Source organism: Astatotilapia calliptera, chromosome 3 (assembly GCF_964374335.1).
Source record: "Astatotilapia calliptera chromosome 3, fAstCal68.1, whole genome shotgun sequence".
Taxonomy (NCBI): domain Eukaryota; kingdom Metazoa; phylum Chordata; class Actinopteri; order Cichliformes; family Cichlidae; genus Astatotilapia; species Astatotilapia calliptera.
Genome location: NC_137424.1, coordinates 10,215,572 through 10,243,339, shown reverse-complemented (window position 1 = coordinate 10,243,339; position 27,768 = coordinate 10,215,572). Strand labels below are relative to the sequence as shown.

At 41.2% G+C, this 27,768-nt stretch overlaps 1 protein-coding gene across 1 annotated transcript; it reads right to left on the bottom strand.

Moving 5' to 3' along the window:
- Window positions 1-353: 353 nt before the first annotated feature.
- Window positions 354-27,727, bottom strand: LOC113015885 (protein NLRC3-like). The gene is made up of 8 exons (XM_080294767.1): window positions 27,691-27,727; window positions 23,152-23,331; window positions 20,428-22,222; window positions 13,577-13,750; window positions 13,123-13,296; window positions 12,196-12,369; window positions 3,246-3,295; window positions 354-3,097 (listed from the first exon to the last, which is right to left on the bottom strand). The coding sequence occupies exons 1-8, from the start codon at window positions 27,725-27,727 to the stop codon at window positions 2,541-2,543; spliced, it is 3,141 nt and encodes a 1,046-aa protein (XP_080150893.1). The 3' UTR covers window positions 354-2,540.
- Window positions 27,728-27,768: the final 41 nt, after the last annotated feature.

The window sequence follows — 27,768 nt, the reverse complement described above, 5'->3', positions numbered from 1 at the left end:
TTAACAACATGCTGTGATATCCAGTTCATCTGTAATAGATACTGGATCAGACAGCAGATATTTGATCAGGAAGTCAAGAAATTCATACTTCGCCAAAATAATCAGTATTAACAAAAATAATCCCAAGGTCCTCTTTTCCACCATAGATCATTTATTTAACCCTGATTTTAAAAGCTCCAAAAGAACCCCCACAGACTTGCTCTGTGAGCAGTTTGCAGACCACTTCAGGGGAAAGATCAGCGCCATCAGATCTGATATTTTATCTAATCGCGATATGATTTTAAACACATCTGAGGGCTCGATTGTACCTGAGGAGACACTGGACAGCTTTGTCCTGTTTTTTTTTTTTTTTTTTTTATTTAATTTTTTTATTATTTTCACAAATAGTACATAATTACATAACATAATACAGTGTACAATTCAAAACCAAAAAATAAACAAACAGACAAACAAACATAAAACAAACAACAAACTGATAACTAAACACAAAAAAAATAAAAAATAAAAAACAGCTCAGTTCCATTACAGTTTAAACACTCAAGAGAATCCTTGTAACATAATATTAGAAACATCAGGTTCCACATAGTTCAAGTATGGTTCCCACACCTTAAAGAATTTATCTGTTTTTGAATCCAGTATACATGTAAGATATTCCAGTGGCACTAAATCCAACACTACTCTTTGCCAACCTTTAATAGTTGGTACTTTTCCATAAATCCATTGGAGTAGTATATTCTTCCTTGCCGCATAGGTGAGAACACAGTACAATCTCCTATTATTCTTGGATATTAATCGCCGGCTGGGGAGGCCCAGTATGAGAGACAGAGGGTCCATCTCCAATTCACAACCGAAAATCTTCTCCATTTCAAGTAGCACATTAGACCAATATTCTTGCAATTTCAAACATGACCAGAAGCTGTGAGTTAGGGTACCAATTACTGTCTTACATTTGAGGCACATGGGTGAAAGGGTAGGATTATATTGATGTCTGCGAAACATAGATATGTGCATTCTGTGTATGATTTTTAACTATTGCTTTGGTACGATTACAAACTGATATTGATTTGGCATAACTCCAGACATCTTCCCACTCCTCATCATCAATTACTATACCTAATTCCTTTTCCCATTTGCCTTTAAGCCTCTGTGACGTCCCTGAGAGTACAGAATATAAAGCCTTATAAAATATCTTCACAGGTACCTCTTTGTCTGTTAAAAATAATAATTTTTCAACAGGAGAGACTTCATGACTCTCACTAAAGTTAGTACTATGCAAAATATAATGCCTTATCTGTAAGTAACAGAAAAAGTCATGTTTGGGGAGAGAATATTTCTCAACCAATTGGTCAAATGGCATAACTACATTATCGGAGAATAAGTCCCTCAGTCTCTGAATTCCTTTGTTCTTCCATTCCTTAAAACCTATATCAAACATCCCCGGTTGAAAGTCAAGATTATTCACAATAGGAGTAAACATAGATGTTAGCTTCAACATTCCCTCAATTCGACATACTGACCGCCAGGCCTTAAGTGTATTAAGTGTGACTGGATTATCACAGCTCAATCTAATATCTTTAAAGTTCTTAAAAAACAATAGGTCCCTTAATGGATACTTTGAAAGAGAGGTTTCAATCCCCAACCAGATAGAGTGTGAATTATTTGTGACCCAGTCATGAATATAACTCATGTGAGTACTCAATTGATATGTTCTAATATTTGGTAAATCTAGACCTCCTACTGAACCTTGGAGCTGCAGTGTAGCCATCTTAAGTTTTGGTCTACGTTTGCTCCATATAAAAGAGCTTAGCCAACCATTCAGATCCTTCATCACTCTATTTGAAAATATAACCGGAATCATTTGGACAGGATATAACAATCGAGGTAAAATATTCATCTTAATCAAAGCTATAAGTCCTAGCCAAGAAACAGGTAGGGAATTCCATCTCTCCAAATCTTGCTTTACCTTCTCAAACAGAGGGGGAAAATTTGCTTTATACATTTCTTTAAATTCTGGAGTTATAAATATCCCTAAGTATACAAAACCTGTGGGGGACCATTTGAAGGGGAAAGAAAACGGTCTAGTTGGCACTGAATTAAAGCTCCCAATTGGCATAGCCTCTGACTTAGTCAAATTTACTTTATAGCCAGAAAATTGACTAAATGTATCAATAATGTTAAGTAAAGCCGGTACTGATGTCTCTGGATCAGAAATAAATATTAAAACATCATCTGCATATAAACTGATCTTATGCTCATAATCGATTTGCAAACCCCGTACATCAGATGCCGTCCTTATAGCCTCAGCTAATGGTTCGATAGCCATGGCAAACAAAAGAGGTGACAGTGGGCACCCTTGCCTCGTTCCTCTATACAATGGGAAACTATCTGATTTCAATCCATTACACAAGATGGACGCCTGGGGATTATCATACAAAATTTATACATACAGACAAATCACATATACATATCATACAGACTGACTCTTGAATCTGTTCAAGAGTCAGTGTTTCTCTAACAGGAGGACACTCTTTACACTCAACTCAGCACAGGGACACTGAGGCACCAGAACCGACTGTAATTCCAGAAATCTCCTTTCTGAATCCTACCCTAAACCCACAATAAAGAGGTTCAGTGAATGTGGTGTTGAAGGTGTGGAGGTGGATCAGAGTGTCAGAGGAGACTCTGTAGAAGGACAGAGTGCCAGCAGGACAGTCCACATACACTGCTGCTCTGTTAGAGACAGAGGAGGAGGAGGAGAGGAATGTCCCTCTGTTATGGTACCAGACGGAACGAGGACCATCATCAGAGCAGTAGAGACTCCAGGACTGATCATTCCCTCCAAACTCACAGTCTTTACTGCCTCCTTTCCTTCTGATTCTTCTGTAACTCACTGAAATATAAATGTCTCCTCTCCACTCGACCTCCCAGTAACAGCGACCAGTCAGACCATTTCTACACAGCAGCTGAGAATAGACATCAAATCTGTCTGGATGATCAGGATATGACTGATACCCCTCACGTGTCACCTTCCTGTTGTCGTCAGACAGTTTGAGTTTTCTGCTCACTGTGTTTGTGTCGATTGTGAGTTGACAGGAATCTGATAGAGAGAACAAACACAATCCAGCTGCAGTTATTGATCCATCATCTGTTCATTGATTGACACTTTGATGATGACTCCTGACATGATGAAGATGGTTGAATGTGTGCTGCTTTGTTTTCATGAATCCCATTAAAAACACACTTACACTTCCTCAGACCTCCTGGTCTCAACCATCGGACTCCAGCAGGCTCCACCCTGAAAGGAGGAGGGGGGTCAGAGCAGCACAGTCAGCATGCACACATGGACATTACATGGCTCTCATACACATATTGTTAGACACTGATAAAGGAACAGTCACACATTTTTACAAATACACTTCAAACCATACATGGATCAAACTGCTGAGGGTTTAGACTGATCCTGCTTCCCGTCAGTACACCACTGTATTGAATGAAATATGACTAATTCAAACTTGGACCTTCATTATCTTTATATTCCTCTTCAGTTTAGCTGGAAAGAACCCCAACCTGCCTTTGCTGCTTGTATTACTTCTGCTGTGATAAATGTGCATGACTCCTATTCAGCTCAATTCAATTTTATGTATATACACAACATTTGCCTCAATGCACCTTATCCTGTAAGGTGCATTGATGATACCCAGTTATATCTCTCTTGCAGACCTGATTCCTCCCTGCCACCTTCTTCCCTTACAGATTGTCTATCCGAATTAAGATCCTGGTTTAGCTCTAATTTTCTCAAGATCAATGAGGATAAAACTGAAATCCTTCTTATTGGCACCAAATCCAAGCTTTTGAAGGCGAACCATTTTTTACTCACAATCGATAACTCCACAGTTTTCCCTTCTCCTCAGGTTAAGAGCCTTGGTGTCATCCTAGACAGTTCACTTTCCTATAAATTTCACATCAATAATCTCACCCGTTCTACCTACTTCCATCTACACAACATTAACAGATTTCGTCCTTCTCTCTCCACCCAGTCTATGTCCATTCTTGTCCACAGTCGTGTTTCCTCCCGTATTGACTCTTGCAATTCTCTTCTGCATGGTCTCCCCAAAAATCCCTCCATAAGCTTCAACTGGTTCAGAACTCTGCTGCTAGCATTATCACCAGAACCCCCTCCTACCAGCACATCATCTGTTCTTCAGGAACTTCACTGGCTCCCAGTGAAATTCCGGATAATATACAAACTTCTGCTCACTTTCAAGGCCATTCATAACCTCGCACCTCCTTATCTTTCTGACCTGTTAAGCACTATCTTTTCTGCCCACTCACTTCGATCTTCTTCTATACAGCTCTCTGTGCCTTCCATCCGTCTCACCACCATGGGAAGCAGAGCTTTTAGCTGCTCTCCTCCCAGGCTGTGGAACCAACTCAAAACCCATCAGTTCAAATCTGCATATTCACTGTGAACCCACTGTTTGTTAGTTTTATCTTGTGCTTTTGTTTTATTGTTCTTCATTGTGTCATTGTCATTGTTTTATTATGTGTTTTTAGCTATTGTACAGTGTCCTTGGGTGTCTTGAAAGGCGCTTTATAAATACAATTTATGATTCTTCTTCTTCTTATTATTATTATTATTATTATGCAGGGCTGATAATAATCATAATTTGAAAAATGTTTAAAACAAGGAGAGAAAAAAAAAGAGCTGTTAAAGGTAGGAGTTGTGACCATTTGTTTTACAGGCAATCAAATGGGTCTATTTGACATTGACCAATACCTTTTTTGAACCTAAGCAAACAGAGGATTCAGAGGTTTCTAAAAGAGGATGAAGAAACCTTCCTGAAGTCTTTTTGTTAATTATACTGATGTAGATGCCATCTTCTGCTGCTGTGCGAGCAGGGATGCTGTTTCAGCAGCTTCTACCCAGTGCTGAGTTTTTCTCTTTTTAATTGGTTTTGTTTACATCCAGTTTGCTTGTACACATAATGGAGAGGTACTTTTTTTAGACAGCTATGTTTTTATTTTCTCTTTTTACAGTTCTTGTGCTCGGAGACTGGGTCATGTTCCTGATGTTTACACCAGGGATCAGCTGTTAGCTCTCCATAGCTCTGTGGTGCACGATGTTCAATTGAATTTTATTTATATAGCGTCAAATCACAACAACAGTCGCCTAAAGGCGCTTTATATTGTACAATAGATCGCACAATAATAGATACAGAGAAAAACCCAACAATCATATGGCCCCCTATGAGCAAGCACTTTGGTGACAGTGGGAAGGAAAAACTCCCTTTTAACAGGAAGAAACCTCTGGCAGAACCAGGCTCAGGGAGGGAGGGGCGGGGCCATCTAGGAAGACAGGATAAAGACATGCTGTGGAAGAGAGACAGAGATTAATAACAGATAGGGTTCAATGCAGAGAGGTCTGTTAACATATAGTGAGTAAGAAAGGTGACTGGAAAGGAAAAACTTAATGCATCATGGGAATCCCCCGGCAGCCTATTGCAGCATAACTAAGGGAGGATTCAGGGTCACCTGGTCCCACCCTAACTATATGCTTTAGCAAAAAGGAAAGTTTTAAGCCTAATCTTAAAAGTAGAGATAGTGTCTGTCTCCTGAATCCAAACTGGAAGCTGGTTCCACAGAAGAGGGGCCTGAAAACTGAAGGCTCTGTCTCCCATTCTACTTTTAAATACTCTAGGAACAACAAGTAGGCCTGCAGAGCGAGAGCGAAGCTCTCTAATAGGGTGATATGGCACTACAAGGTCATTAAGATAGGATGGGGCCTGATTATTTAAGACCTTTTATGTGAGGAGCAGGATTTTGAATTCAATTCTGGATTTAACAGGAAGCCTGTCAGTAAGGCAAGGCAAGGTAAGTTTATTTATATAGCATAATTCAACAACAAGGTGATTCACAGTGCTTTACAGAGAAAAACACAAAAACAATTAAAAAGCATGATTTAAAATTGATTAAAAAAAATAACAGTAGATAAAATCAGTTGTTAAAATGTTAGTTTTGAAATTTAAGTTTAAAAGTGTGGATTTGGTGCTTTATTTAAATGCAGCTGAGAACAGGTGAGTCTTCCACCTGGATTTAAATAAACTGAGTGCTTCAGCTGATCTGAGGCTTTCTGGGAGTTTGTTCCAGATATAAGGAGCATAAAAGCTGAATGCAGCTTCTCCGTGTCTGGTTCTGACTCTCGGAACTGATAAAAAACGGATCCAGATGACCTGAGGGATCTGGAAGGTTCATGCTGGGTCAGGAGGTCACTGATGTATTTTGGTCCTAAACCATTCAGAGCTTTATAGACCAGCATCAGAACATTAAAGTCTATCCTCTGACAGACAGGCAGCCAGTGTAAAGACCTCAGAGCTGGACTGATGTGGTCCACTTTTTTGGTCTTAGTGAGGACTCGAGCAGCAGAGTTCTGAATGAGCTGTATTTGTCTGACTGATTTTTCAGGTAGACATGTAAAGATACTGTTACAGTAATCATGCCTGCTAAAGATGAATGCATGGATTAGTTTTTCCAGGTCCTGTTGAGACATCAGATCTTTTATCCTTGAAATATTCTTGAGGTGATAGTAAGCTGATTTTGTTATTGTCTTATTTTCTCGCCTGGTTTGTGGTTTTTAGGTGTATAGATTGAAGTTCTCTGGTGACCTGTAATCGTTTTTCTTTGGCACCAAAGACTATTGCTTCAGTTTTGTTTTTGTTTAGTTGGAGAAAATTGTGGCACAACCAGTCATTAATTTCCTCAATGCATTTACCAAGAGTTTGTACAGGGCCTCGGTCTCCTGGTGACATTGTGATATATACTTGTGTGTCATCTGCATAGCTGTGGTAGTTTATTTTGTTGTTCTTTATACCGGGAGTGCAGAATTATTAGGCAAGTTGTATTTTTGAGGAATAATTTTATTATTGAACAACAACCATGTTCTCAATGAACCCAAAAAACTCATTAATATCAAAGCTGAATATTTTTGGAAATAGTTTTTAGTTTGTTTTTAGTTTTAGCTATTTTAGGGGGATATCTGTGTGTGCAGGTGACTATTACTGTGCAGAATTATTAGGCAACTTAACAAAAAACAAATATATACTCATTTCAATTATTTATTTTTACCAGTGACACCAATATAACATCTCCACATTCACAAATATACATTTCTGACATTCAAAAACAAAACAAAAACAAATCAGCGACCAATATAGCCACCTTTCTTTGCAAGGACACTCAAAAGCCTGCCATCCATGGATTCTGTCAGTGTTTTGATCTGTTCACCATCAACATTGCGTGCAGCAGCAACCACAGCCTCCCATACACTGTTCAAAGAGGTGTACTGTTTTCCCTCCTTGTAAATCTCACATTTGATGATGGACCACAGGTTCTCAATGGGGTTCAGATCAGGTGAACAAGAAGGCCATGTCATTAGTTTTTCTTCTTTTATACCCTTTCTTGCCAGCCACGCTGTGGAGTACTTGGACGCGTGTGATGGAGCATTGACCTGCATGAAAATCATGTTTTTCTTGAAGGATGCAGACTTCTTCATGTACCACTGCTTGAAGAAGGTGTCTTCCAGAAACTGGCAGTGGGACTGGGAGTTGAGCTTGACTCCATCCTCAACCCGAAAAGGCCCCACAAGCTCATCTTTGATGATACCAGCCCAAACCAGTACTCCACCTCCACCTTGCTGGCGTCTGAGTCGGGCTGGAGCTCTCTGCCCATTACCAATCCAGCCACGGGCCCATCCATCTGGCCCATCAAGACTCACTCTCATTTCATCAGTCCATAAAACCTTAGAAAAACCAGTCTTGAGATATTTCTTGGCCCAGTCTTGACGTTTCAGCTTGTGTGTCTTGTTCAGTGGTGGTCGTCTTTCAGCCTTTCTTACCTTGGCCATGTCTCTGAGTATTGCACACCTTGTGCTTTTGGGCACTCCAGTGATGTTGCAGCTCTGAAATATGGCCAAACTGGTGGCAAGTGGCATCTTGACAGCTGCACGCTTGACTTTTCTCAGTTCATGGGTAGTTATTTTGCGCCTTGGTTTTTCCACATGCTTCTTGCGACCCTGTTGACTATTTTGAATGAAACGCTTGATTGTTCGATGATCACGCTTCAGAAGCTTTGCAATTTTGAGACTGCTGCATCCCTCTGCAAGATATCTCACTATTTTTGACTTTTCTGAGCCTGTCAAGTCCTTCTTTTGACCCATTTTGCCAAAGGAAAGGACGTTGCCTACTAATTATGCACACCTGATATAGGGTGTTGATGTCATTAGACCACACCCCTTCTCATTACAGAGATGCACATCACCTAATATGCTTAATTGGTAGTAGGCTTTCGAGCCTATAGAGCTTGGAGTAAGACAACATGCATGAAGAGGATGATGTGGACAAAATACTCATTTGCCTAATAATTCTGCACTCCCTGTAATCTGTGCCAGTGGGAGCATGAAAATGTTAAACAGAAAGGGTCCCAAGATGGAACCTTGGGGAACTCCACATGTGATACTTGTCTGCTCAGATGTGAAGTTACCTATTGATACAAAGTAATTCCTGTTTTCTAAGTTTGTTTTGAACCAGTTTAGTACAGTTCCTGAAAGACCTGCACAGTTCTCCAGTTGTTTGAGTAATATGTTGTGGTCAACTGTATCAAATGCTGCACTGAGATCCAGTAAAACTAAGACTGTCATTTTTCTACTGTCTGTATTCAGACATGTGTCATTAAACACTTTGGTCAGAGCAGTTTCAGTGCTGTGGTTCTGTCTAAAACCTGACTGGAAGGCATCATAGCAGTTATTCTGTTTTAAGAAGTAATTGAGCTGTTGAGAAACTGCTTTTTCAATGGGAGTTTTGAGATCGGCCTGTAGTTGTTCATTTGTGTCTTGTCAAGATTGTCCTTTTTCAATATAGGTTTGATTACAGCAGTTTTTAGTGGTTCCGAAAAAAAAAATGATATTAAAGAAAAGTTGACAATCTGTAACAGGTCTGACTCTAAAGTCTTTGAGACATTTTTGAAAAAAACTTGTTGGCAGGACATCTAAACAGCAGGAGGAGGAGTTCAGTTGACCTAAGATGTCCTCCAGGTCTTTGCTGTTAATAGGGTGAAACTGTTTCGTGGTGTTTAAACAGTTTTTCGGTGGACACAGTACATATTCTGGATCTGCTGTTGATGTTCCAATTGCTTGTCAGATTTTTTCTTTGAAGAATTTGGCGAAGTCATTGCAGGCCATGGTTGAGTGAAGTTCAGCTGCCACTGACACAGGAGGGTTTGTTAGCCTGTCAACTGTAGAAAATAAGACCCGAGCATTATGACTGTTTTTGTTGATGATGTTAGAGAAGTAGGACCTCCTTGCACTCCTCAGTTGTAAATTATAATTGTGAAGTTTCTCTTCATAGATGTCATAGTGAACCTGGAGGTTTGTTTTTCTCCATCTGCGCTCAGCTTTCCTACACTCTCTTTTTTCATTTTTCACCAGTGTGGAGTTTCTCCAGGGAGACTTCTTCCTTCCAGAGATAACCTTCATCTTAATGGGAGCAATAGTGTCCATAACATTTAACATTTTAGCATTGAAGCTATTGATGAGCTCATTGACTGACCCTCTGGACAGGTCAGGTGTTAATGGGAAGATGGTTAAAGATCTCACTAGTGTCTTCAGTTATACACCGTTTTGTGATCACTGCTGTTGATATATTTGTGTGGGCTGAGATTTTACTTTCAAAGAAAACACAGTAATGATCAGACAGGCCCACATCAGACACAGTAATGTTTGAAATGCTCAGGCCCTTGGAGATCAGTAGGTCAAGAGTGTGTCCTCTATTATGTGTGGCCTCTGTTACATCCTGAGTCAGCCCAAAGTTTCCCAGAGTGTTACTCAGGTCTTAAGTCCCTTTGTCCTGAGGGTTGTCCACATGGATGTTAAAATCCCCAACAATAATTACACAGTCGAAATCAACACAGATCACAGACAGCAGTTCACTGAAGTCATTAAAAAAAGTCTGTGCAGTATTTGGGAGGCCTGTAAACATTAAGAAACACAACTTTGGATGGGGCCTTCAGCTGTAAAGCCACATATTCAAAAGACTGAAAACTTCCAGGAAATAGCTGCTTACATTGAAATGATTCATTAAATAAGACAGCAACCCCTCCTCCTCTCCTGCTCACCCTGGCCTCACTGATAAAACTGTAGTTAGGAGGGGTCGTCTCAATGAGAACAGCTCCACTGTTACTTTGGTCCAACCAAGTTTCAGTTAAAAACATAAAATCAAGGCTGTGCTCAGTGATTAAATCATTAATTAGAAATGTTTTCCCAGCTAAAGATCTAACGTTTAATAAAGCCAACTTAAGCGTTTTAGAGGTATTATTATTATATGTTTACTATATTTAAAGATCTGTTAGAGTGCACCTCTGTGTTTTGACCAGACCACATGTCTCCTTCTGTCACCTAAAAGAACAGAAATTTTAAAACCTTGTAGTAAACAGGGTCCCAACTTCTCCTGGGAAAAGTTACCACTACCATAATCCTCGCAGCCCGGACCCTCCACACATCAGACTGCTGAGACAGGGCATGAAGGTGGTAAGGAGGAACTAAGGGGGGCGAGGCTGGGCAATGTAACCTCAATTGCTCTGTTGAGGGCGGGGCTCGATGGCGAACCTTTGGCTGCTCTGGTGGGGGGTTTATGGGGGACAAAAAGGGATTGGGCCGGGGGGTTGATCTTAGCCCAGCATTGACCCACTCCATCATCTCCTCAGTGAATTTCAGGTGTGGGGAGGAGGGAGTAAGGGAGGGGGAGGAGGGTGAAGGCCTGTCAGGGGTTTGGGGGAGTGGGGAAGGCACTCTTGCTGCAGCATTTTGGATTAACTGAAGGCTTTTCAGAGAGTTTTTAGTACTTCCTGATAATAATGAATTACAGTCGTCCAGACTAGAAGTAATAAATGCATGAACTAGTTTTTCAGCGTCACTCTGAGACAGGATATTTCTAATTTTAGACATGTTGTGCAAATGGAAGAACGCAGTCTTACATATTTGTTTAATATGTGTATTGAAGGACATATCCTGGTTTAAAAATGACTCCAAGGTTCCTCACAGTGTTACTGGAGGCCAAGGTAATGCCATCCAGAGTAAGAATCTGGTTAGATACCATATTTCTAAGCTTTTCAGGGCCAAGTACAATAACATCAGTTTGATCTGAATTAAGAAGCAGAAAGTTAGCGGCCATCCAGGTCTTTATGTCTTTAAGACATTCCTGCAGTTTAACTAATTAGTGTGTTTTATCTGGCTTCATGGACAGATAGAGCTGGGTGTCATCTGTATAGCAGTGAAAATGTATGCTATGTCTTCTAATGATGCTGCCTAAGGGAAGCATGTATAATGTTACATTTACATGCACAAATTGAAGTCTATTAGATAGATATGATACAAACCACTGAAGCGCAGTACCTGTAATACCCCACGTGTTCCCCACGAACTGAGGAGGAAGAGACAGTGTGTTTATATAAAAGTGTTTAATACTGCAGGTTTCCCCAACCTTATACACTAGGGAAACCTGCAGTCACCTGAGACTGAAGAAGTGACTTGGATGAGTGACGAAATGTTTCTCCCACTGAAAACGTTACATCCAGGTGAACAGAAACAACTTTTTAACTCTCAAGACATCATCTGCCATTGCTTGTCAGGTTCTACCACAGCTCTAATTCTGAAAGTTTACCCATCCATCCATCCTCTTCTGCTTATCCTTTTCAGGGTTGCAGGAGACTGGAGCCAGTTCCAGCTACCATAACTTGAGAGGCAGGGTACGCCCGGAGAGCTGTCTGTTTACTAATGATTTATTTTTCAGCTAGGCTCACAGTTTCCTGTGCTTCCTATTCTTGTACTAAGCCAGGCGAAACATGTCCTAGGTCTTTCTCTGTTAAGGTTTTAATCTGACCTGTATCAGGAAGAAAGGGAGGAAGAGGATTTTTCTTAAAATGAATGCAAGCAGCAGGACAAAAGCAGTTAGCATTGTTGTTCCTGGAAATGTTTTCCTTGGAGAACACCTACATTAATATCATTTTATTAGTCAGTTGAACCACTGTCTCTTCCCCAAAATATTCCTGCATGTGTGATTGTTAATGTCACATCAGCATGAAAGAAATAGGAAGTAAGGGAAGGACAATTTTTCCAGCTTTTCCTTCGCTACCAGACATTCTCCATACCTGAGAGTGTCCAGTCTCCAGTGTGGATCCTTCAGTCCAGCCGACAGCAGCATCATTCCTGAGTCTCCTGGGTGATTGTAGGTTAGGTCAAGCTCTCTCAGATGGGAGGGGTTGGAGGTCAAAGCTGATGCCAGACAAGTACAGCCTTCCTTTGTGATCAGACAGTGTGACAGACTGTAGACAAAAAAAAAAAAAAAACAGTTATTCTGAAAACACTCTGCTGAACATTTGCTTTTGCTTTTCATTTTCTTCAAATACCATGACCCTAATGTATTCCATCAATTCAGTTCAAATTAACTATCTAAAGCAGCAACTGATAAAAGCAATGGTGTCAAGTTGTGAAGCCAGCAGTAGACTCCACAACATTACAGAGAACACCTGAACAATCTGAATATTTCCTTAGAAGGAAGAACTCCCTTTTAAGAAGAATAGACCTATAGCAGAACCAGGTAGAGGGAAAAGACAAGCGATTTAAAAAAGAAACAAACAGACAAAAAAAAAACCCCAAGAGAACAGAGAACCAAATAAAAACACAAATTATAAAAGAGCACAGAAAACAGTTAATGACATGCAGTGGTGGAAGAAAAGTGAAATTATATTGTGAAAATGAAAGACTGTTGATGATGTCTTTAATCATAATGGGGCCTGGTAACTTTGGACTTTGTATATCAGAATAGAGTTCAAGTTAATATTCTCAGAGAGGCAATGAATACAGGAGAAATATGGTCTTTCTTTCTAGTCCCTAACAGAATGCTTTCTGCAGCATTTGGATCGACTGAACACTCTGCAGGTAACTTTCAAAGCCACCTTATAATCCAACCAAAGATAAAATAAAATGTAGCTGATGATTCTATAGGTTTTAGCTATTTATTCAGCAATTTAATACAGACCCTAAATCATACTAAATGGAAAAGAATGAATCCTGACCTGAGAGTTTCCAGTGTACAGTGTGGACTCTTCACTGCAGCAGACAGGAGCTTCACTCCAGAATCCTGTAGGTCATTGTCACTTAAGTCCAGGTCTCTGAGACTAGAGGACTGAGAGCTGAGAACTGAGGACAGAGCTTCACAACTTCGCTCTAAGAGGTTACAGGCACTCAGTCTACAAAATAAGCAACACAAGGACAAAAACTAAAACACAGAAGTTAAAATGTATTCATGGTGAAAGACAGTTTCAAGAAAAGTTTTAAGACTAATCCTAAAAGTAAAAAGTGTGTGTGTCTCCTGAATCCAAACTGGAAGCAGGTTCCACAGAAGTAAGGCCTGAAAGCTGAAGGCTCTCCCTCCCATTCTACTTTCTAGATTAAGTATACTTTTATTAGCTAAACGTTTTAATTGGTAACTATGTTACTTAAGAAAAATTAAATATAATTATAGCTGACCTCAGAGTTTTCAGTGTGCAGTGTGGACTCTGCAGTGCATCAGACAGAAGCTTTACGCCTGAATCCTGTAGGTTGTTGTTACTCAGGTCCAGCTCTGTCAAACTTGAAGACTGGGAACTGAGAAGCGAACACAGAGCTTCACAGCTTCTCTTCGAAAGGAAACAACCATTCAGTCTGGAAAAAGAAAGAAATGTTTGTGTTTATAAGCAATCATTTTTGATGTTCAACCTAAATAAAAAAACAAACAAACAAAACATGTCAGTGTGCACTACATTTCATGATTAACAACACAACTTGAAATATGAGTTGGGCATAAAATAATTTTAAATTACTCAGTAAATCACAATTATACCTCTAAATGCAATACACTGAGGAACTGGTACATCTAGTGATAATAGTTCAGTACATGCTGCCACTAGCATTCAATAATGAAGCATATGTATAAATTAGATAAGGAAGCTCTGTAGTTGTAATGGTCTGGGTAACTTCCGGTGAATCGACCTCTGGGAGGAGTTGCTGAGTTATCACTGACCGGCTGCACCTGGATGTAATTTGGCTGTCCGTTTTAAAGACCAGAATTCACAATCACTCTTCGCTAGAACATCTGCTAACCACAGTTAGCGTAGGCTATTATAGCACATGTGTGATCTTTCTAGTTTTGCTCGTACTTACCTGTGCTTCTCTTCTGCTCGCAGTTATCCTCCGAGACATCATAACCAAATCTGCCATAACTACCTTACCGCATCGCACCTGCCTGCCTCCCCACCCGACTCACTGGATCATCGTGGATCGTCTCTGGACTTTTCTCTCTGCTGACCCGGACCATTACCCCCTCCACGCTTTGCCCCCACATGTGGAAAGTTAGACTGCTCGTAATCTGTTGTTTCACTCTGGACCAGCGTCGGAAACTTCTTTTGAAACCTGTCTCCTTCTGTTATAGTGACTCTGAACTTCCTGGCTCCGGACCCCCAGTGTAGCCTCTCCCTTACCTCCCCACTCTGTGGGTTCCTGTGTGGGCATTTACCGTCAGCCTCGGGTGGGACTCACGGACTTCAGTGATAGTTTGGAATGTTTAATGCTTTATGGTTTTTGTATGTTATTGTTCACCATCACTCATAGTACAGCTCTTGTAAATCGTTATAGTTCTTTGTAGTCACAGGTTATCACTGTGAAATCAAAGTACTGCTCTTGCTTATTTTGGTGTAGTCATAGTTCATGGTAATCACAGTTAAACTCAGTGAGTCTGAGCCCTTAGTTCATAGTGATCGTTTGTTATTGTTAAGTCAAGTTTTAGTTTAAACTTCAAGAACATCGCATATAGGTTTAGTTACATAGTGGCTTCTTTCACTCTTTGTAAATAAATTGTTGCTTTCACTAATTCTCCGTGCTTCCGTGTGTTGTCTGCACTTAAGTCCATACTTCTGGTGGCCTCTGGGCCGTTATAGTAGTCACACATCTGTCTGCTTCCCAGGTGTTTGGTGGCTAATCTAAACTCTACGTAAATTCCATGGTCACATGCTTTCAAACTTATTGGAGTCAAATCTCCAAATACCTTAAATGAATTCTGTATATCAATAAATGTTCAGTTAGTTCTAATTCCTTCTTTCTCCTTGTTGCTCTGTTGGTAATTTTCCTGATTTTATAATCTGTGATTATTGTTGTTAGATACAGCTCAAAATACTATTTTTCTGCCCCACGCCCCTGGTACCAGGGGAAAAAAGGAGGAGATCCCGTTTAATTGGTTATAACACGGGGTGAGAAATATAAGTCTAGACATGTGTGGTATCCACAGAAACCTCTAAATCCAAGCTAAAATGTCATATAAACCATTTCTACATCCTAAAAAAAAAAAAAACACACCGAAAACAAGCCATGATTAAGCGAGTAGTTACGTAAATGTGCAGAAGACAACTAAACAAACAAAACCGAACAAGAAATTCTTCAAACTTCATGTAACAGGCTAAAGAAAGCCCAGTTAGCTTCCAGAACTATTACTGACTCCAAGCACCAAGTTTCACCATGCTCTGACCAAAATTCACTGAATGAGCCACAAAAGAAAACCACAAAAACACATAGCGGCGCAAATGCGCTAAGACAGAAATTGGCTTGCTGTCCCGATTTCCTCCGTTTTTTTTGCTGGTGTGGGGATCATATCATTTTATATCATTTTTTATATCATGTTAATTCTTTTTAACTTTTTATTAAGCTTTGAGCAGTGGCATTTGAATAAACATTTATTCCATTTATTAAACATACAGTTTTAATCATGTTATTACACACATTGCATTTGTGCTCATAATAGAGTTAAGCATATAGTCTAATGAAGGTTGAAAGCTTCGTTCAGCGTTATGTTTGAACTGATATATTGATGAAGTGACTTGAATGCTGTGAATGAATGCCTAACACGCTTACATACACATAAACATGAAGTATAATTTCTAGGGTAAAGGTGAAAGACATCTTGCTTTGTCTCTGCTTGGCAACTAGTGATCCGGGGTCTATAGGATCTGGAGGAGCCAGACAACCATATAGGAAAAAATGCTGTTAAACACGGAAACTTAAACTGTCATTAATTATAACCTATACATGTGATGTTTTGTCTAAAGCGAGAAGAGGCGTTAACCCTGACATAATAAAACCATGCTGAAAGTATGTTTTGACGGAAGATCAGTGTTGGTGATATAAAGATGTGTATCTTTCCACACATGTGTTTAATAAAATCATTGTTTTGACGCACTTGGACCAGAGGTTTGTCTCAATCACAAATCGGGACACTGGTAGCTGGTAGCCACGTGATTCTCAGTATTTACCACGCCTACCTAGCTGCATCAGAGCCATTTTCCTTTAACAACCTCCATTTTAGACCCAACTACAGACACGTGACAGGACAAAAGCCACATGCAGTAAATTTGGGCCCATGTGGGTTTTGGCATTGCAACGTTTGATTGGTTGATTGGTATCATCATTAATGTTGTTGTGAATTTTAGCACTACGGTTAGCATTTACAGGATATTGTTTTGTAGTGATATTATACAGGAAAACTGTTACTCAATAAGGCCCATATACTAGTTGTCTTTTTCTTTCTCTGTAACCCTTTTTTTGGCCTGCTGGTCTGGAAAATCCAACAGTTCATCTATATGTAAACAAGGCACTTAAAACTGGGACAGAGTGCATTCCTTGAGTGCATTCCTCAGTGAAGTCTGCTAAAAGATCACACATAATTAGTTATGTGCCTTTAGGTATATATGGTTAAACATTTTCTAATGCAAATAACTACATGCAGTATTTTACCATGTGCAAACTTATATCACTAAAGGATTCTAAATGTCTAGTGTTTAATGGACCTGTCAAAAGTATGTTGAGATTAGACTGAAGATTCTGTAACTTAACAAAGCTCTTTATGTTAACCGTTATTTTCTCTTGCCTTGTCAACTAAGGATTTATGGTGTGAAAGTTGATGCTAAGGTTGAAGGAAAAACACCAACAAATCACTCTTTTTACCTTGCTCAAAATGTTTATGTGAAGACCATCTGGTTTTTGTGTCAGAACTCAGGATGTAGAAGATCTCGGTAAAGATTTATTGATCTTGTGAGTGCTTTTTTTATTGCCCTTGCTGAACAAAGGATTTTTAACTGTCAGGACGCCACCCCACCCAGTGGGCAGGGTCTGAAACTGAAACTTGTTGTCTGTCTATAAAACTGCTGCACGAAAGAATAAACTTTGAGTCAGTTTGGAATGACACCTAGAACAGTCTCTGCGTCTTCTTGTTTTTCCAAACTACTCCCGGTACTCTGGCCGGTACCGTGATTAACCGTTGATCATGCATGAGAATATTTTAATTTTGTTATATGTTAAAGGATGAACTCTGCTTATTGGTGCCCATGCCTTAGGAGGAAAACTCTATCTACGGACGGAGATTCCCTTCAAATGTGATTCTATTGCCTCAAATGATTAAAAAGAGGTGTCAATCATGCAAATTGACCAAAAGAAACCAAAGTTACAGCCCCTCAGATTTTAAAGGGCCAGAGACCATATTAAATGCTCCATGCGCATGGCGAAAAAGGGCCATTGCCATGTAAATGTGTGGTTAATTCTTCAAATAAATATATTTTTTGTAAGACCATTTGGACACCATTTTTAGGCCTGTTAATAAAATTAATTTATTTCTGCTCTCAAATACCTAAAAAAATCAACTGGCATGGTGTCCAATTGTGTGCCAAAATTGGATGTTTTTGTATGTCTGGATATTCATGTATTGACAGCATTGTATTTTACTCCCGCAACTCCTGCAAGTTCCCCCACCTAAAATGATGACAGAGGTCATTAATTTGCAGCAGAGGTACACTTCAACTGTGAGAGACAGAATGTGAAAAAAAAATCCATGAATTCACATGGTAGGATTTGTAAAGAATTTATTCGTAAATCAGGGTGGAAAATAAGTATTTGGTCATAAAAAAAATATAAAAAAAATACAACTCAATACTTTGTAACATAACCTTTGTTGGCAATAACAGAGGTCAAACGTTTACTATAGGTCTTTACCAGGTTTGCACATACAGTAGCTGGTATTTTGGCCCATTCCTCCATGTAGATCTTCTCGAGAGCAGTGATGTTTTGGGGCTGTCGCCGAGCGACACAGACTTTCAACTCCCGCCACAGATTTTCTATGGGGTTGAGGTCTGGCTTGGCCACTCCAGGACTTTCAAATGCTTCTTACGGAGCCACTCCTTTGTTGCCCGGGCGGTGTGTTTTGGATCATTGTCATGTTGGAAGACCCAGCCTCGTTTCATCTTCAAAGTTCTCACTGATGGAAGGAGGTTTTGGCTCAAAATCTCACGATACATGGCCCCATTCATTCTGTTCTTAACACGGATCAGTCGTCCTGTCCCCTTGGCAGAAAAACAGCCCCATAGCATGATGTTTCCACCCCCATGCTTCACAGTAGGTATGGTGTTCTTGGGATGCAACTCAGTATTCTTCGTCCTCCAAACACGACGAGTTGAGTTTATACCAAAAAGTTCTACTTTGGTTTCATCTGACCACATGACATTCTCCCAATCCTCTGCTGTATCATCCATGTGCTCTCTGGCAAACTTCAGATGGGCCTGGACATGCACTGGCTTCAGCAGCGGAACACGTCTGGCACTGCGGGATTTGATTCCCTGCCGTCGTAGTGTGTTACTGATGGTGACCTTTGTTACTTTGGTCCCAGCTCTCTGCAGGTCATTCACCAGGTCCCCCCGTGTGGTTCTGGGATCTTTGCTCACCGTTCTCATGATCATTTTGACCCCACGGGATGAGATCTTGCGTGGAGCCCCAGATCGTGGGAGATTATCAGTGGTCTTGTATGTCTTCCATTTTCTGATGATTGCTCCCACAGTTGATTTTTTCACACCAAGCTGCTTGCCTATTGTAGATTCACTCTTCCCAGTCTGGTGCAGGTCTACAATACTTTTCCTGGTGTCCTTCGAAAGCTCTTTGGTCTTGGTCTTGGCCATGGCGGAGTTTGGAGTATGACTGTTTGAGGCTGTGGACAGGTGTCTTTTGTACAGATGATGGTTTCAAACAGGTGCCATTCATACAGGTAACGAGTGGGGGACAGAAAAGCGTCTTACAGAAGACGTTACAGGTCTGTGAGAGCCAGAGATTTTCCATGTTTGAGGTGTATAAATAAATAAATTATTTACAAATCCTACCATGTGAATTCATGGATTTTTTTTTCACATTCTGTCTCTCACAGTTGAAGTGTACCTCTGGTGCAAATTACTGACCTCTGTCATCATTTTAAGTGGGGGAACTTGCACAATCGGTGGCTGACTAAATACTTTTTTGCCCCACTGTATGATGATAGCAATCATTACAAAGTGAAGCATGGGCCATCCAGAGTTAAGTATACTGTTGGCGGCTGATACAATGTGGTATATGCATCACTGGTTGGTCAACTGAAAGTGTACCTTCCACCACTTCACATTAAATTGGGCCTAATGAATGTGGCAATGGATAGTAAAGGAAATGGTTTCCAGTATCTGAAGGATAGGTTTGGAGAAACCAAAATGGATGCCAAGCTGAAAGCAGTATTTTTTATTCGTCCTGAAATCCGTCAAATTATGTGTTATGACACATTCAGATCCAAACTGAACAAACTTGAACTCCCTGCTTGGGATGCATTTGTGCTAGTTGTGCAAAACTTTCCTTTCAACAATCGGGCTGAAACGATGCTGAACTTGTAAGCAACATGTTAGCAGAATATCAAGAACTCGGCTGCCGGATGCAACTCAAAATGTATTTCTTGCATTCTCATCTGGATTTTTTACCTCCAAATTTGGGTGATGTGAGTGATGAAAATGGAGAACGATTCCACCAGTATATTGTCACCATGGAGACAAGATATCAAGGCCACTTCAAACCCAACATGATGGGTGACTACTGCTGGTTTCTGCAGCAGACACTCACAAGTACAAAAGCAAGTGCCTAAAGCACCTTTGAACAGTGTATTGATATTGCATAAAGACTGAAGTGAACATTTTTATTTACACCTTTGTTAATGTGAACAAGTTTTTGTAATCTCTAACAGTTTTGAAGCAAAATGTAGTTATGTACAGTGGCTGTATAAAGAATATAAAATCAGTTTCTCATGTCTGTATGAATAGCCAATGATACTGTGTATAACTTCAGAACCTGATGTCATAGGCAGAATCTAACTATAGATGTGGACTCAGCACACTCAATTTAGTATAAGACACATAGAATACCACAAATAGCAGAAATAATATTTTGTTCTGTGATTCTGTGTAACGTCTAATCAAAGAAATCACTGAGTCAATCCATTTAAAAAAAAAAAAATTACTTACAGAGCTTTGTTGGAGGCTTTGACCACTGGCAGCAGCCTCAGAAGAGCCTCCTCTGAAGCAGAGTATTTCTTCAGGTCAAACACATCCAGATCTTTTTCTGATGACAGTAAGATGAAGACCAGAGCTGACCACTGAGCAGGAGACAGTTTATCTGTGGAGAGACTTCCTGAACTCAGGGACTGTTGGATCTCGTCCACTAGAGAACAATCATTCATTTCATTCAGACAGTGGAACAGATTGATGCTTTTCTCTGCAGACAGATTCTCACTGAGCTTCTTCTTGATGTACTGGACTGTTTCCTGATTGGTCTGTGAGCTACTTCCTGTTTGTGTCAGCAGACCTCGTAGGAGAGTCTGATTGGTCTGCAGTGAAAGACCCAGGAGGAAGCGGAGGAACAAGTCCAGGTGTCCATTGGGACTCTGTAAGGCCTTGTCCACAGCACTCTGATAAAAGAAATGTGGTTTATTTTTTCGTTTAAATATTTTAAATAACTGAGATTTTTGTTCTTCCAGCAGATTGAGTCCAGAGTTGATGAAGGTCAGATGGACATGAAGAGCAGCCAGAAACTCCTGAACACTCAGATGAATGAAGCAGAACACCTTGTCCTGGTACAGTCCTCTCTCCTCTTTAAAGATCTGTGTGAACACTCCTGAGTACACTGAGGCTGCTCTGATATCGATGCCACACCCTGTCAGATCTGATTCATAGAAGATCAGGTTTCCTTTCTGCAGCTGATCAAAAGCCAGTTTTCCTAGAGACTCAATCATCTTCCTGCTCTCTGGACTCCAGTGTGGATCTGTCTCAGCTCCTTCATCATACTTGACCTTCTTCACTTTAACCTGAACCACCAGGAAGTAGATGTACATCTCAGTCAGGGTGTTGGGCAGCTGTCCTCCCTCTCTGGTTTCCAGCACATCCTCCAGAACTGTAGCAGTGATCCAGCAGAAGACTGGGATGTGGCACATGATGTGGAGGCTTCGAGCTTTCTTGATGTGGGAGATGATCCTGCTGGCCTGCTCCTCATCTCTGAATCTCTTCCTGAAGTACTCCTCCTTCTGTGGGTCAGTGAACCCTCTGATCTCTGTCACCATGCAAACACAGTTGCGGGGGATCTGATTGGCTGCTGCAGGTCGTGTGGTTATCCAGAGGCGAGCCGAGGGAAGCAGTTTCCCCCTGATGAGATTTATCAGCAGCACATCCACTGAGGTGGACTTTCTAGGGTCAGTTAGGATTGTAGTTTTGTGGAAGTCCAGAGGAAGTCGACACTCATCCAGACCATCAAAGATGAACACAACCTGGAAGTCTTCAAAGCTGCAGATTCCTGCTTCTTTGGTTTCAGTAAAGAAGTGATGAACAAGTCCCACCAAGCTGAACTTTTCCTCTTTCAGCACATTCAGCTCTCTGAAAGTGAATGGAAATATGAACTGGATGTCCTGGTTGGCTTTGTCTTCAGCCCAGTCCAGGCTGTATTTATGTGTTAAGACTGTTTTCCCAATGCCAGCCACTCCCTTTGTCAGCACTGTTCTGATTTGTTCATCTCTTCCCGGTAAGTCTTTAAAGATGTCTTCTTCTCTGATTGTTGTTTCTGGTCTGTCTGGTTTCCTGGATGCTGTTTCAATCTGTCTGACCTCGTGTTCTTTATTGATCTCTGCAATCTCTCCCTGTGTGATGTAGAGCTCTGTGTATATCTGATTAAGAGGGGTTTTGTTTAATGTTTCTGAAATTCCCTCAACCACACACTGGAACTTCTTCTTCAGGTGAGATTTCAGTTTGGACTGACCCCTTTTCAGAGCCTCTAAATGAAAACAACAAAATAAAAGATAAGAGATATTAGCATTATTAGTGTGTTGTGGAATTGTTTATACAGAACAAAGAAATGTAACTGCGCCCTCTCCTGCATTTTGACATTACTTTTCTTTCAGATCTTTTTCTGATGTATAAATTCTTTTTTATTTTAAATAATTAGACAAAACCCTATCTAATGTTCTTGTGCACTTGAGGAAAAAAGGAATTCTGTCAAGTTTTCAAAACTTTGACCTCAGTGACATCATCTCGGAGTCCTAAGTTAGTGCTGCTTTCACTTTTGAAAATCATTTAAATCTCTTGAGTTCACCATCGGGTGATTCACCCTCCACATCTTCTCGAGCTCTTCTCTGAGCGATTGGTACTTCTCCAGCTTCTTGTGTTCCTTCTTCCTGATGTTGCTGTCATTCGGAACTGCTACATCTATCACTATGGCCATCTTCTACCAGAGTTTTGTCCATCTATATCTGGAAGTCCCACAGGATCTTAGCTCGGTCATTCTCCACCACCCTTGGGGACATCTCCCATTTTGACCTCGGGACTTCCAGGCCATACTTGTCACAGATATTTCTGTACACTATGCCGGCCACTTGGTTATGGCGTTCCATGTATGCCCTGCCTGCTAGCATCTTGCACCCTGCTGTTATGTGCTGGATTGTCTCAGGGGCATCTTTACACAGCCTGCACCTTGGGTCTTGCCTGCTGTGATTGACACCAGCCTCTATGGATCTTGTGCTCAGAGCTTTTTCCTGTGCTGCCATGATTTGTACCTCTGTGCTGTCTTTCAGTCCAGCTTTGTCCAGTCACTGGTAGGATTTCTGGATGTCAGCCACCTTCTCTATCTATGCAGGGGCTTGTCCTTCCATGATGGTTCCTCCTCATCCTCCTCTTTCTTGAGTTTCTGCTGCCTGAGGTATTCACTGAGCATGCGGTCGGTACTGACGCTCACCAGTCCCCGGCCTCTTTCCTTCCGCTTGGCATATAGCCTCAGGGTGCTGGAGTTGGGGTGAAACCCTCCATCCATGGTCACGAGCTTCCTCATCTTGATGTCGGTGACTTCTATCTCCTTTTTTAGCCAGCGTATTATCCCAGCAGGGGTACCTGATCATGGGGAGGGCGTAGGAGTTGCGGATAAGTGGAAGGATGGATAGTTTAATGTATCTTGATGAGTATCATATGTTGCTTTAGATGAGTTTCATAGAGATACTCTATAACTATAATAATTGTCAAAAGTATTAGGCAAATCCTGTACTAGGTTCAGCTAGATTGTTTAGATCAACTTTGGATTACATAGTTAGATAACAAGCTAGTAATTTTGGAATAATAATCATTTGAATAGAGTAATAATTCAGTCATTATAACTGTAGGGATATCATGCTGGAACACATAACGTCATAATAATTTACAATGGTAAAACACTGGAAAGTGTATAAAGCACCTGATTGGTAACAGTTCTAAAAACACATTTCAAAAATTTTAAAATATATACAAATAAAAGAAAAATTAAATTAACATGAGAGTGAGTAAACAGACCTTTGTTACACAGATGTGTGGCCTCACCTTTCTTTACAAATGATGATCGATGCAGTTCAGAGAAGAGAACTGGATCTAGTTTCCGAAGATGTTTGATCATTATCCTGCAGGCTTTGTTTCCTTTTTTCCTAACTGTGTCAACAAAGCACCGAGCCTTATTTGCTCTGGATTTGTTTTCTTCTATTATTGATTCTTTTTCCAAATCATCTAAAATGGCATCACTAACAAGGGCTTCAAGGAGCTGTGTAAGGATTTCTGTTGACACCCTCCTCACAAATTCTCTCCGCAACATGAGAAGCTCCTCTAAATGAAGAAAAAATAAACACAAACATCTATCTTAGTAAACTTAACACTTTTAGGAAGATGTGCCAATAGATTAAGATTGATAGATTTCACATGTGAGTGAATTCCGATGACTTTATATTTGAATCTAAAAGTCCCATGAACTCCCAAGATGGAAAGTATAAGCACAGTGTTGTGCCATTTCTTCAAGTACCTGAAATCTATTGTTATCTAAGGGAGGTCGTTTCCAAAACTCTTATTCTTATGCTCCCTGCTTATTGCCCATAAAACTTCACAATATACATCCTGTTGGGCAGGCTGTTTCCATCTAGACAGAACCTGACTCACAGACACAGGTTTGTAACTGTGTCTCGGTCTGCTGCAGTAGAAATGCTAAACATATAAATTAGAAACAGCTACATTGATTTACGAGATTTGTTAACTTGTATCCGCACTTACGGACCCTCTAGGGACCCACTTGCAGTGAGTTTTTGCTTCAGTGTAGCCTAGTGTTTAGTCGCTCTCCGCACACTTTCATTGATGACATGACGTGGGTCTCTTACCTGATCAGCAAATTGCGGGAGCGAGCCCTGAGGGGGGCAGTGATGGGTGTTGACCCATTCCTTGCCGTTCTACTCCTATGACATGTTTTTAGGTCAGTTTAAAACAACGTTTGCTTAACCTGTTTCTGAGAATGGTTCACTTCGAAAATTGCTAACCCTTCGTCAGGGTCAGTGAAGTATAGCAGCGGAGGTGGGCTGGCCAGATCAAGCGTAACAGGGGGTATTTCTCCGTTGAATGAGACTATGACAGATCAGCTCACCACCCGTGATGAGCCTGCTTCAGGTTAGGAAAAGGAAAGGGTTAGGGAACTTTTCCAAGTTTCCTCACGTTAGTTCCACACACAGTTCAGCACCACACTGGAACCTATGCAAATTGGCTGGTCCCAGTTGTCCCCGGAGGAGAGGGAGCAACTTTTTTTCTTGTGGATCTTATCTGTCATCCACCCAGCTAATCAGCCCACATAACAAAATTGGTATGGCCTACACAATGTGCTTAGACATACCGCAAAGAATGACGGACCTTTGGTGGCCCAGACCTGGTTTGCCAGAGATGGCCCACACATGGGCCAGCACAAGGCCAGTTGCATACACACTGCTGGCCCTGTGCTGTCCCAGAACAGTTTCAGCTCTGGCCCCAGATATCAGCCTAATGTGTACCTTAATCAAGTCGTGTAATAACAACATGTGCCAGAACATTCAAAAGTAACATGACAAAACTGTTCAGACACTGATTCTTATATAACACTTTACTACTCTCCCTGATTGTGCTCTCTACAACAAGCCACATTCACCTAATCACACACTTTCTCTTAACTGAGTGCTTCCTAACTACATTAATACATATTCACACTCTCGACATGCAGACTGGAGGAGCCAGGGATCGAACCACTAACCTTCTGATCAGTAGGTGACCTGCTCCACTGCCTGAGCTACAGCCACCAGGTGGTAAACATGAGTAAACCGTTAGTAGGCTTTGGATAAAGTGTAAAGTCACAAACCTGTCAAACCTGCATTTGAAACATTGGCTACCACAGCAGTATAGTATTGCAACATGGCATTTGGGTCTTCTAACTAAAATAGGAAAATAGGAACATAAACAGTGCCGTCATTGCCAGATCTGGTGCACATCTGGTTGACATACACTCTGCCATGACACCAGTCAGTCAGAAGTGCCAGCTTGTTGCCAGATCTGGGCCAGACCTGTTTTCTGCAGGCCTGGGCCACATAAACCAGACCACAATTGAGCCAGATGTGGCATGCCATCACATAGACAGTGCCATCTATGCCAGGCCTGGCCCATATCTTTACGACATACGTCTTATCATGCCAGAAGTCAGCCAGCAGTGGACTTGATACCAGATCCGAGCCAGACCTGCTTGTTACGTGGGAGTGACGTCAAGCCCTTATAAATTGGGGTTCTGAGCAAAGTCTAATAAATGTTGAAATCCCAAAACGATTAGATATTCTAGATATTCCCCTCATGCCATTAGAGCCCCCCCCCCCAAACACACACACACCACACCAATTGCCTAGCTTCAGCGTGCACCCTAGGCACCTTGTGGAAGACACAGAACAACCATTTATAGTCTGGACTGATCACAAGAACTTGACTTACTTACTGCATGCTACAAGATTAAATGCTCGGCAAGCCCTGCTACTCTTTGGTCCTTTAACGTCTCAACTTCTTACCGTCCAGGTTCTAGGAAAGTAACGCCAGATGCTCTCCCCCGCCAGTTTGACTCTGACTTGAATCACTCAGAGTTACCTTTTATACTTCTGGTCAGCTGCAGGATTGGGGCAGTCTCATGGGACGTGGAGGATCCATTTATTGCGCACTTCAAATGGAAACAGATATTGGGTCTGGCAGACTGGTGCTATGCACCCGCGGTGGTTCGTTCAAAGGTCCTTGAATGGATTCACACCTCCAAGTTCGCCTGCCACACAGGCAGAGGTAGGACTTTCACTTTGATTAAAAGACACTTTTGTTCGGAGACATTGGACAGGTACATCAGGGAGTATGTGGCCACTTGTACTGTGTGTGCCAGGAACAAGTCACGGAATCAGCGTCCTGCAGGACTGTTGCAGCCATTACCCAAACCAAATGGCCCATGATCCCATATCACATTGGATTTTGTCACAGGACTCCTGGTTTCTGCAGGAAAAACTGTCATACTCACCATTGCAGATAGATTCTCAAAGATTCCCCACAGCCTCCTGGGGCAGGTGGAACACATCTTCCAACTCCATGGGATCCCTGCAGAAGTAGTGTCTGATAGGGGTCCACAATTTTCATCTCAGGTTTGGAAGGCCTTTTGCACAACCTTGAGGGCTAAGCCCTGCCTAAGGTCTGATTATCATCAACAGACTAATGGATAAACTAAACACCTTAATTAAGAGCTTGAGACCACACTGTGTAACCACCCATTACCCTGCCACCTGGTCTGCTTCTCTCTGGGTTGAATATACTCACAAAACTCTTGCCTTCTATGCCACAGGCTTGTTCCCATTTAAAGTATTCATAGGTTATCAGCTGCTGCTTTTTCCTCAGCAAGAAACTGAGCTCACCATTCCGTCCATCCAACACCACCTGCAATGTTGCCATGGTTTCCTACAATGGACCTTTTAAGGTAGACAGAGTAATTAGCCCTACGGAGGTCAAGCTAACACTCCCTCCATTGTTACGGGTTCACACTTTTTTCCATGTCTCTCATGTTAAATTGGTGCTCTCAAGCCCTCTGTGCCCTCCTTCCGATGCCCCACCTTCACCCCAGCTTATCATTGGACACCCGGCCTACTTGATCTTCAGCTAACCTGTGTTAGTGTTAGGCTGTCAAAGCTTTCTTGTCTTTTGTCATAGTTAATATTCTTGTTTACCTTGTGTTTTCTCTGCTTTCAGTAATCTGCCTGTTCACCTTGTTCATCTCTTAACTATACTGACGTTTACTAGGACACTGGTCTTCTTGGCAAATTAAGTTCAGTTCATGCCCCGCTTTTCTCATCACTCCATCTGCCTGCCTTCCTCTCACAGCAATTGGGATTCATTGGATCACTTCATATGGAAAAATGCCAACTGGAGACTCACCCGGACCTTTTGGACTATCTTTCCGCTTCCCCGCCATCCTCCACCTGCTTTGAGTGAGACATTTTAACTCCTAACACT